The 12,161-nt window shown below is 44.1% G+C and overlaps 1 protein-coding gene across 4 annotated transcripts in view; it reads right to left on the bottom strand.

Moving 5' to 3' along the window:
• Positions 1-12,161, bottom strand: part of tecpr1a (tectonin beta-propeller repeat containing 1a) — a 107,432-nt gene that overhangs the window by 66,026 nt on the left and 29,245 nt on the right. For all 4 annotated transcript variants that reach the window (XR_010019350.1, XR_010019351.1, XM_063059369.1 and 1 more), the window contains exons 6-9: positions 11,777-11,951; positions 10,728-10,828; positions 2,606-2,707; positions 1,910-2,058 (exon numbers count right to left, since the gene is read on the bottom strand). Coding sequence is in view for 2 of the 4 variants with exons in the window: in XM_063059369.1 (XP_062915439.1) it covers positions 1,910-2,058; positions 2,606-2,707; positions 10,728-10,828; positions 11,777-11,951 (527 nt within the window). In the remaining 2 variants the exon portion in view is untranslated. The remainder of the gene's footprint in view (positions 1-1,909; positions 2,059-2,605; positions 2,708-10,727; positions 10,829-11,776; positions 11,952-12,161) is intronic.

Below are 12,161 nucleotides of genomic sequence, written 5' to 3'. Positions count from 1 at the left end.
TGCCACTTTGGGCGCTCAGTTTGGATAAGTATCTGTAACTGCGTTCAGCTTGAAGGGTTATTGAATGCTTAGTGTCACAGTCTTGTAACTTGTGGGGGGGGGCTTAGACAAGTAGTTTTTTGACTTAGAGGCCTGGTTGAGTGTTTCACTGTTTGTCTTGTAAATAAATAGTTAACATGCTTACTCACAATCAGTATCTTCTATCCCACTTACTGAATTCATGAATCTGCTTCCCTGTAGCAGTTAATGCTGCCATCGGGAAAAAAGTACAGAAGCCTTAAGTCCCACACCAGCATATTTAGGAACACTCATTACCCTTTAACCAACAGGCTCTTGAATCAGAGGGGATAACTTCACTCACCCCAATAATGAATTGATTCCACATCCTATGGACTCATTATTATGGACTCTACAATTCAAGTTCTTAATATTTATTGCTTGCTGTTATCTTTATTATTTTTTCTTTTCTTTTTGTATCTACACAATTTGCTGTCTTTATATTGTTCGTATTGGTTGTTTGTCCATCTCTGTCGTTTTTTTTTTAAATTGATTTTATTTTGTTTCTATCTACTTACTTCTTCTACTTAATGCCTGCAAGAAGATTAATCTCAGAGTTGTATGTAGTGACATATATGTACTTTGACAATAAATTTACTTTGAACTTTGATTGGTAGATTAGACTGAATATGCTTTCAGTGGCACAGCTAGTAGAGCTGTTAACCTCATAGCCCAGTGAACCAAGTTCAATGCCAACTCCAGGAGTTCACAAGTTCTCCCTGTAACTGCAGGCTGGGTGGTCCAGTTTCTTCCTAACCACTGTTATGTAGAAACTGGATGGAGCTGATGAAAATGTGAGGAGAATAAATGGGATCAGTGTAAGTGGATGCTTGATGTGGGGGGGGGGGGGGGGAGGTGTGAAGGGCCTGTTTCCATGTTGTATGACTATGTAATTAGTGACCTTCCCATGTCCCTTCCAAGAAGGGACAAGTAATTTTTCATGCAGCGCCTACAGTCAGTGACCACTTTAATAGATACACCTGCTCGTTAATGCAAACACCTAATCACACAATCATGTGGCAGCAACTCAATGCATAAAAAGCAGATGTATTTATTTTATTTAGAAATACAGAATGGAACACGCCCTTCCAGCCCAATGAGTCGCATTACCCAGCAACCCACCAATTTAACCTTAGCCTCATCATAGTACAATTTACAATGACCAATTAACCTACTAACCATAGCCTTTGGACTATGAGAGGAAATCAGAGTTCCTTGAGGAAATGGACACGCTCACGGGAAGGACGAACAAACTTCTTACAGAGGACACCGGAATTAAACTCCAAACTCCAACATCATGAACTGTATTAGCATTGTGCTGACCTCTACACTACCATGGCGTTCTAAGAGGTCATGGTCAAGAGGTTCAATTGTTGTTCAGACCAAACTTCAGAACGTTATCTAAGTGATTTTGACTGTGGAATGATAGTTGGTGCCAGATGGGGTGTTTTGGTATCTCAGTTACTGCTGATCTCCTGGGATTTACACACACAACAGTCTTTAGAGTTGAAAGAGAATTGTGTGAAAACAAAAAAAAAATCTAGTGAATGACAGTTCTGTGGGTAAAAGCGCCTTATTAATAAGAGAGGTCAGAGGAGAATGGCCAGACTGGTTCAAGCTGACAGGAAGGTGATGGTAAATCAAACAACCATGTGTTGGTGTGCAGAAGAGCATCTTTGAACACACAATATATCAAACCTTGAAATGGATAGTCTACAGCAGCAGAAGATGATAAACAAACAGAAATACACCCAGTGGCAGTAGATGCCTAATAAAGAGGCCACTAAGTATAAGTTTGAAGCATAAAGTTCATGATTAATGCAAAAAGCAAATATTGACTGGGTTGCTGTACCTTGCAAGACTGGAGGCGCTGCCTGCGCAGGAAGATCGATCCTGCTCCCGGTTTGTTACAATCACTTTCCAAGCCTTTCCACTGTATTCAGTCGGTGTCACACCTTGCCGAAAGTAGATACAGCGGTCTTCAGAACCTATTCCCCAAACCTGGGGTGATGATGGGACAGACACAGGGTGCAAGTAGCCCACATTATAGCTGGTTACAAACTGCAGTGTGGACTAAATTATTATTATTTCACATGATACACAAGCTTTTATTACCATTTACTCTGTGAGTTTCACCTGAGCAAGGAATTCCATTGCACCCTGGTGTATATAGCAATGAACTAATCTAAATTTAAATTAGAATGGACAACACTAAGGCATTGGTACAGTCAGGCAAAGTTGAGTGCTCAAAATAGTTAATAGAATTACAACAAATTTAAACTCATCTATCAATCCTATTGCCCTTTTTTATACCCATTCCCTCTTTCTTGCATCCTAAATCTTTTCTATCTTTAGCTTTTTCAGTTCTGATACAGATTGATTGACTCAAAATATTTCTCACTCCAACGATGCTGCTTGACATACTGAGCCTTTGGATTTCCTGCTTTTTGTTCTAGCCCAAATAACTGGATTAGTGATTGTAGTGAAACTATTATCTGATCATTAAACAAGACCAGTCAAAACAAAGAAAAAACAGTATTCCTTTTACCTGGTCATTTAATCCCACATTCACCATGATCATCTCTATATTCATGCAGATCCACCCTGTTCCAACAGGGTTCTCAGAACAGACACCTCTTCGAAACCAAACCTGGCAACAGGAAAATGCACCTCAAAAGACTTGCATGTACATTTGTAAGTTATTCAAAATTCTGAAGGGAGGAGGAGGAGGAAATCAGTGAAATAATTGGGATAAATAGAGGAGGGGTCAATAAAGGAGGATGTAGATTTTATTATAATTGGCAAAAAAAAATGACTGAAAATCAATAGAGTAGCTGGTGCATATCACAAGTCCTGGTTATGTGACCACTAACACCAGACAGACAATCTCTGAAGGGTATTGATAATGGCTGGGGACACCCGTCTTGTAAAGACACTGCCCAGAAGGAGGCAGTGGCAAACCAATTCTGTAGAAAAATTTCCCAAAACAATCATAGTTGTGGAAAGACCATAATCGTCTATATCACACAACATGACACATAATGAACGAATGAACAAAAATAACAATGGGATGAGGGTCTCGGCCTGAAACATCGACAATATTCTTTTCCAGCATTTTGTGTGTGTTGCTTGGATTTCCAGCATCTGAAGATTTTCTCTTTTTTGTAATGGGATGATTAGTGGTGCTTATTTTTGCTCAATGCATTGTTTGGAATTGAATAAACTAGAAATGCTGGAAAAACACAGCAGGTCAGCCAGCCTCTGTAGCAGGAGAGCTAACTCTTTTTCTCTTCACAGATGCTCCCTGACCTGCTGAGTATTTCCTACACTTTCAGATTTATTTCAAATTTCCTGAATCAGTAGCATTTTGATTGGGTGTTCACAATCTTGAATTCACTGCTGGATGGAGTGGGAGAATGGAAATCTGATAGTGACCTTGAGAGAAGGAATTGACACTTGAAAAGGAATTGTGTGCAAGAAATGGGGAAACAGAATTAATTCAGCAGCTCTTCTTTACAGCACAGACACTATGAGCAGATTGGCCTTCTTTAAGATTATGTATTCACACTTCCTGAAGAATATCATAAAGCAGAGAGACAGAGAGGAATTATTGAGCACCTGCCCCAGTTTGCAAAAATATGGCCGTGTATTGTGGAACTTTTGAAATTAGGGACGAAGAAGGGACTGGAATTACAACTACAGAGGATGAGCTTTGGAGGGCTTGGAGACTTCAGTAGTCCATTATTAAGGACAGAGGTTTCGGGGTACTTGGAGGTGCATGATAAGCCAGCATAGTTTCCAAGAGTGGGAATAAAGGGGTCCTTTTCTGGTGGCTGCCAATGACTAGGAGTGTTCCAGAAGGGTCGGTGTTGGGACTGCTTCTTTTCACTCTATATGTCAATGATTTGGATGATGGAATATGGATTTGATTTTGTGGCCGAGTTTGCGGAAGATACAAAGGTAGTTGGAGGGATAGAAGGAGTTGAGGAAGCAGGGGGTTTGCAGAAGGACTTAGACATATTGGGAGAATGGGCAAAGAAGTGGCAGATAGAATACAGAACAGGGAAGTGTATGGTAATGCAGTTTGGCAACAGGGATAAAGGCATTTTCTAAAAGGGTAGAAAATTCAAAAATCAGAGGTGTAAAAGGACTTGGGAGTCCTTATGTGGGATTCCCTAAAGGTTAACCTGCAGGTTAAGTCAGTGGTAAGGAAGGCAAATGCAGTGTTAGCATTCATTTAAAGAGGATTAGAATATAAAATCAAGGATATAATGCTGAAGTTTTATAAGGCATTGGACAGACCACACTTAGAGTACTATGAGCACTTTGGGCCCCTTATCTAAGAAAGGATGTGCCAGAGAGGGTCTAGAGGAGGTTCATGAGAATGCTTCTTGGAAGGTAAGGGTAATTGATACACGAGTAGTATTTGATGGCTCCTGACCTGTACTTGCTAAATTTAGCCAATATTGAAAGACCTAAATCGAGGGGACGTGGAGAGGATGCTTCCTATAGTGGGGGAAGTCTAGGACCAGACGGCACATCTCAGAATAGAGGGATGTTCATTTAGAACAGAGACGAGGAGGAATTTCCTTAGCCAACGGGTGGTGAATCTAAAATTCATTGCCACAGGCAGCTGAGGAGGCCAAGTCATTGGGTATATTTAAAGCAGAGGTTGACAGGTTCTTGCTTAGAAAGGATGTTAAGGGTTAGAGGGAGAGGGGTGCCACACTCACCCTTCTGTCCTGCACACACTTTAGTCAATTTACCAGCTAGTCATACAGCACAGAAACAGACCCTTTGGCCCATCTAGTGGTAGTGCCGAACCATTAATCTGCCCAGTCTCATCGACCTGCACCCAGACCATAGCCCTCCACACTACTCCCATCCATGTCAGTGAAATGTGTGTTGGGGAGGGGGGGGGTAGGGAACCAGGTGGAAACCTGTGATCTCAGAGAGAACATGCAAACTCCACACCAACTGTACCAGAGGTCAGACTCGAACTCAGGTTGTTGGAATTGTTAACTACCACTATCACCAGGGCCACTGTTTTGAACAGAGTATAGACTAAACAGAACTGATGTAGAACACTGATTTCAGAAATCGATGTAAATACTGGTGCAATGAGTATCAAAGAAAGTTAATTAAAAAGTATTTCAAAACATGAATTAGAAACATAAATAAAGATAACCATTAGCTTTATTTGTCACACATACAATGAAACATACAGTGAAATGCATCATTTCCATCAGCAACCAACACAGTCCAAGAATTGTGCTGGGGCAAGTGTTCCATGCTTCCAGCGCCAACATAGCATGCCTGCAACTCACTAACTTTATCACTACATCTTTAGAACAATGGGAGTAAACCAGAGTACCGAGAGGAACCCACATGGGGTGGGGGGGGGAGGGTTGTGGTTGACAGCTCACCCCAACTTTCCTGGCGGCCAGCGCTACTTATTGTTCTTGTTTTTAAATTCATTCGTGGGATAATGCTGGGATGTTTAAGTTCACTTATTGTTACATTTTAGCTTGGGTTATACAGTTATTTGCATGTGTGTTTGTGGGTCAACCTAACAGTAACTGGGGTGTGTAATAATCACCTCCCCCATCTGTATGTGACTGGGTTGGTTCTCACCAAGTGATGGCGCTCTGCCTGTTATTGGGCTTGTCGCAATAAAACCAGCAGTTGAGTTAAACGAGCTCTTCTCATCTGTCATCATGGACCAAATGCCTGAGTTCACGGTGGAGTGAATCACCTGCCTCCCTCGTGGCCTGTGCCAGGGAACCCAAGACACCACAGCCATGGGAGGACAGGTAACATGGCAGGCACCACCAATGCCCTCCTCGTCCTAACACGGCTGATAAGCACCCTCATAGTGGCACTGGAGTGGTTCTTCGGGTAGAGGCCATTGGAGAAAGCAATGAGGGGAGAACTGGGCAGCAGGCAGTGCCCTATGGGAGAAAGTCTGGTGACATTTCTGGAAGATCTCTGCCACTGTGCTCGGCATGGCTACCCACAGTTCTCTCCCGCAGCTCAGGAAGAGCTTGCCCTCTACGCCTTTTTAATTGTGCTAGAGCTGGAGTGCCTTCGGCAGCATCTTCACCTGACACCACCATCATCTGGGTGGACAGCAACGGCGCTCCGGCTGGCTACAGTCACTGGCAACTGTGTGGTGATGAGAGAGAGGAAGTGGTTGCGTATCACAGTGGGGAAAAGCACAGTGGAGCATGAAGTATGGCTAAGTGAGATTGGGGACTCCTGCGTCATTGGCCTGGACCTGCTGTCCTGCTGGGGGGCCCGTGTGGATGTGCCTGGCGCAACACTCTACCTTGGCACAGAAACTGTGGCTCTCCAGCAGGGCAGCTCCAGGAGGTAGACCAGGTGGGTGCAGAAACAACCATCACCAGTCTCTCAGTGGCCCAGCGCGACACAGAGGAACCAGGGGCAAGCGGCACTTCAGGTGGCAGCCAGCAGCAGGGTAGATCTCCCCACCATTGACCACCAGCAGCTGCACAGTGAGAGACGAGTGATCCCATGCTGGCCTGGGTGAGCGGATAGCTGAGTGTGGGATGGCAGCTGGATTTGGCAAAGGTTTCCGCTCTGGATCCAGAGACCAAAGCCCTATACTCTCAGTGCGGCACGCTGGAGTTGCAAGATGGGTTGCTGTTCCAGCAGTGGCAGTTTTCCGACGGCGACAGACATCTCCTGCAGTCGGTGGTCTCCTGGGGGCTCTGAGCCATGGTGCTGCAGTCAATGGATGAGCTGATGAGAGCTGGCTATTTAGGGGTTGGAAAGATGTTGGGCAAGTTGCGCGAACGCTTCTATTGACCTGGGTGCAGGCACAATGTGGAGCTGTTCGTGCTCTGCTGCAACAATTGCACATCCCAGAAGGGTCTAGGGCTCCAATGTAGTGGTACCTGGTGGTGTGCCCAATGGAGCACATAGTGGTGGACATCCTGGGCCCCTTCCCTGCACTGATGCAGGGAACTGCTTTCTTCTCATGGCCATGTATTACTTCACGAAGTGGCCAGAGGCGGATGCGGTCCCAGACCAGAGCGCCACCACCACCCGAGAGACTCATGGAGGAATTCTTCTGCTGTTTTGGCGCCCTGAGGAACTCCATGGTGACCAGTGGAGCAACTTTAAGGCACAGGTGTTTGGTGAAGTGTGCAGGTGCTTGGGATCACCAAAACATGGACCACCTCCCCTCACCTGCAAAGTGATGAGCTGGTGGAGTGCTTTAACCACACCCTGGCTACGCAGCTCATCATTCTCATTAACGGGCACCAGCACGATTACAATTGCCACCGCCCCAGTTTTGTGGGCATACTGGACAGCAGTTCAGGAGAGCACCAGGTGCACGCCGACTGTGTTCATGTTCCGTCAGGAGCTGTGCACGCTGGTGGATATAGTGTTTAGCTCCCCTCCCAGGCCAGACATTCCTGGGGAGGCTGGATTGGAGTACCTGCAGCACCTCAGGGGGCACCTGCGAGATGGTCACGATGCGGCTCAGCAGAACCAAAGTGCAGCCAGTGGCCGCAAAAAACTGGTTTATGATGCCCGAAGCTGGGGACAGGACTTTACTGGGGTGGGGGGGGGGGTCTACTGCCCTCCCAGAAGAAGGGACTAACTTCCAAGCTGGGAAGCTACTGGAAGGGGCCAGGAGAGGTGCTTGAGTGTATTTCTGACGTGGTATATTGGGTGTGGTTGCCTGAGCAGTGGAAGGCAGTCGTGCTGCACCAGTATCGGCCAGCACCGTATCGGCCATTGGCCACCACAGACCCAGCATGGCTGAAAAAGGAAGTGACGTTCTGGGTGCCCTGCCTTTTGCCTCACCAAACAGTGACCCCCTGGGGGGGTCTCCAGACACCCCCCAGTGCCCCAGGCGGCAGCGTTGACCATCATCAGGATTCTTGGATGGGAGTTGCTGGGGACAGCTGACCCCTTAAGCAGGAGCAGTGTGGCACTCCGAGGGGGAAGCATAGTTGACAGCTCACCCCAGCATTCCTGGCAGCCAGTGCTACTTATTATTCTTGTTTTAAAATGTATTCATGGGATTATGATAGGATGTTCAATTTCATTTATTGTTACATTTTAGCTTGGGTTATACAGTTATTCACTTGTGTGTTTGTGGGTCACCCAGACTATAACTGGGGGTGTGTGATAATCACTTCCTCCATTTGTACGTGACTGGGTTGGTTCTCAACAAGCGATAGTGATCTGTCTGTTATTGGGCTTGTCACAATAAAACTGGAGTTGAAATAAACAAGCTCTTCTTGTCGTCATGATGGACCAAATGCTTGCCACAATATGAATTCCTTAGAGGCAGTGGAAGGAATCAAAACCTGATCGGTGACCGCTGGCAATAGACAATAGGTGCAGGAGTAGGCCATTCAGCCCTTCGAGCCAGCACCGCCATTCACTGTGATCATGGCTGATCATCCACAATCAGTACCCTTTTCCTGCCTTCTCCCTATATCCCTTGACTCCGCTATCATTAAGAGCTCTATCTAACTGTTTCTTGAAAGAATCCAGAGAATTGGCCTCCACTGCCTTCTGAGGCAGAGCATTCCATAGAACCGCAACCCTCTGTGTGAAAAAGTTTTTCCTCAACTCCGTTCTAAATCGTCTACCCCTTATTCTTAAACTGTGGCCTCTGGTTCTGGACTCCCCCAACATCGGGAACATGTTTCCTGCCTCTAGCATGTCCAATCCCTTAATAATCTTATATCTTTCAATCAGATCCCCTCTCATCCTTCTAAATTCCAGTGTATACAAGCCCAGTCGCTCCAATCTTTCAACATATGACAGTCCCGCCATCCCGGGAATTAACCTTGTGAACCTACGCTGCACTCCCTCAATAGCTAGAATGTCCTTCCTCAAACTTGGAGACCAAAACTGTACACAATATTCCAGGTGTGGTCTCACCAGGGCCCTGTACAACTGCAGAAGGACCTCTTTGCTCCTATACTCAACTCCCCTTGTTATGAAGGCCAACATGCCATTAACTTTCTTCACTGCCTGCTGTACCTGCATGCTTACTTTCAGTGACTGATGAACAAGGACACCTAGATCTCGTTGTACTTCCCCTTTTCCTAACCTGACACCATTCAGATAGTAATCTGCCTTCCTGTTCTTGCCACCAAAGTGGATAACCTCACATTTATCCACATCAAACTGCATTGTAAAGTGATTGCGCTAACCTCATTAAAAAAAAATCAGACTCAAACTTGTGCCTACTGTGGGAACCCATGAACCGGCAAAAAAACAGAGGCTGATGGAGAACAAAATGAAACAAAGTACAAAGTACAATGCTATAGGTATATTATTTCCAGAACTGAATTAACAGGGATTGCTGGAAAAAAACGAGTCGGACCTTGGGTCTTGGGCCTGGTTTAATCGACACAGTAGTGAATTGGACTCTGTAGTTCACATTATGATGTGTTTCTGGTTACTCCTTTTTTTTATGCTATTTTGATTGGGCATCCTGCAAACTACGTATGATACAGCACCAGATTGAACTGAACTGAGCTGAACTGAATGGGCCTGGACTCTCTCGATGACTTTTGTGGATTGGTGTTATATATTCTGTATTTTTCACCCTTTTATTGTCATTTGCACAATTTGGCTTTTTTTGCACATAGGAAGGTGGGGTTTGATGTTTTTCTCTGAACGGATTTGATGTAAGCCTTTGATTTCACGGGTTCCCTGGTTTTGTTTGTTTCATAGCAATATGTGGGAAGATGAATCTGTATACATACTTCAAATCTTTGATTACAGGTTAAGAAGTTGGAAGAAAGTGGTATGATCTGATTAATCAACAGGTTTAGTATCTGAAGCTGATACAATTCATCAAGAAAAAGAGACCACATTAAAAGATCAGATAAAACTAGGGCTAAAGATAGCACATCAACATGAATAAACTTATATTCAAGAACAGCTACTTCCCTTCAACCATTTGTTTCCTAAACCAACCAGCACAATCCTAATCACCATAGTTTAGCAACGCTATTGCCACTTTGCACTAAATTTGACTTCTTTTGTTGCTCTAATTGTGTTCTTTCCTATGAAAATTGTGTACATAGTCCTGACGAAGGGTCTCGGCCTGAAACGTCGACTGCGCCTCTTCCTATAGATGCTGCTTGGCCTGCTGCGTTCACCAGCAACTTTGATGTATGTTTGATTTATGTTTTTTTTGTGAGTGCTGCTTTTATGAAACTATGTGCCTGTGAAGTTGCTGAACCTAACTAAGTTTTTCATTGCGCTTGTGCAGACGTACTTTTACAGAGGACAATAATGTAGACTTGGACTTTGGATGTGGATTGATTAAAGAAGATAAAACAAAAAGGAACTAACTGGTCTTTCCCAGGTTGTTTGACTGTTCTGCAGTGGAATCCTCATTCCACTGAAGAAGAATCTGACAACCAGAGAAAGACCAATTAATCACAGCATTGTTGACTTAAGACAAAAAGACCAGTTAATGACTGTTTGCATATTGACTTACGACGAAAAGATGGAACCTATCAAAGTTCAGTAACATGAAGCTAGTTGTGAAAGCAGATTGAATTAGTGAATGAGGAAGAGGAAGATGGAAGTTGCTGGGAGAATTCCAGTCTAATACGACCATTTACTATATTATGGCTAGAAAGAATCATGGTGCACGCACTTACCTTTCTGTCCCGTGAAACAGCCCATAGCACGTTGACACCCACTGAGACCTGGACAAAACCATTTCCAGAGTTTTGTGATTCAACAATTTGCCAGGAATTCCCTATGGATCAAATGATGGAGAACTCGTATCATTGATGCTGTGACTTCACTCGACATTGTCTTTAGAGCACCTTAATAGACTTCCACCACTCTTTTGCTCCCACCCACACCTCAGGGGTCATTAATTTAAAAAAGTGAACAACTCAATCATTAATGTTTGAGAAGAGTTGGAGAGCAGCTAGAACTGCAGGGTGTGGTTAGGCAAATAACACTTAGGTATTTCAGAGACATCACCTTTTAATGGTAAAATAAAATGAAGAAAGTTGTGGAGAATGAACAACGGCACAAACCAGTTGGGCTGACCCTGTTTTTTACCCTGTACAGTCAAGGAGATATTTCGGTTAACAATATATTTAATACATATTCTTTGATGTTCACTCAGTGGCCACTTTATTAGGTACACTGGCTTATTAATGAAAATATCTAATCAACCAATCAAGTGACAGCAACTCAATGCATAAAAAGTATGCAGACATGGTCAAGAGGTTCAGATGTTCAGATCAAACATTAGAATAGGGAAGAAATGTGATCTAAGTGACTTAGACCATGGAATGATTGATGGTGCCAGATGGAGCAGTTTGAAGTATCTCAGTAACTGCTGATCTCCTAGGATTTTCATGGACAACAGTCTTTAGAGTTTACAGAGAATGGTGCAAAAAATAAAAAAAAAACACATCCAGTGACTGGCAATTTTGTGGTTGAAAAGTCCTATTAATGAGAGAGGTCAGAGGAGAATGGCCAGACTAGTTCAAGCTGACAGGAAGGCAACAGTAACTCAAATAACCATTCATTACAACAGTGGTGTGCAGAAGAGCATCTCTGAATGCACAAAATGTTGAACCTTGAAGTACAAGAGGTACTTAATAAAGTGGTCACTGAGTGTAATAACATTAAACCAATAAGGCTGATAAACCACAGAAGTCCAAACAGGCCATATTACAGCGTATACCTTTAGGATTCTCCCTGTTTATTCCTGTTCTCATCATTAGCTGGCCTTCCCATAGCACAGCACACACAAGGTCACCTGGTCCACAGGCTATCTGAACTACTTCCCCAGGACTCTGGATTTCCGTCCATGACAAGCCCTCAGGGTTGTGATCATTTACATTTTCTCTATAAAATACCTGAAAGAAACCAAACTCCAAATTAGCAACATTCTGTGTTAGCAACTAGTTACAGTACAGTGCAAAAGTCTTTAGGCATAGATATATTGCTGGTGTGCCTAAGACCTTTGCACAGGACTGTATTTGTTTACGTGGAGTGTAGCGTGAGTTTGTAAATCCAGCAGGAGCGAAGGATGTTGGGAACGATGAGGGTGGAGCACCACAGGAAGG

The sequence above is a fragment of the Mobula hypostoma genome, chromosome 9 (genome assembly GCF_963921235.1).
Source record: "Mobula hypostoma chromosome 9, sMobHyp1.1, whole genome shotgun sequence".
In the NCBI taxonomy this organism is placed as follows: Eukaryota; Metazoa; Chordata; class Chondrichthyes; order Myliobatiformes; family Myliobatidae; genus Mobula; species Mobula hypostoma.
This window is presented reverse-complemented; position numbering and strand designations above follow the sequence as displayed.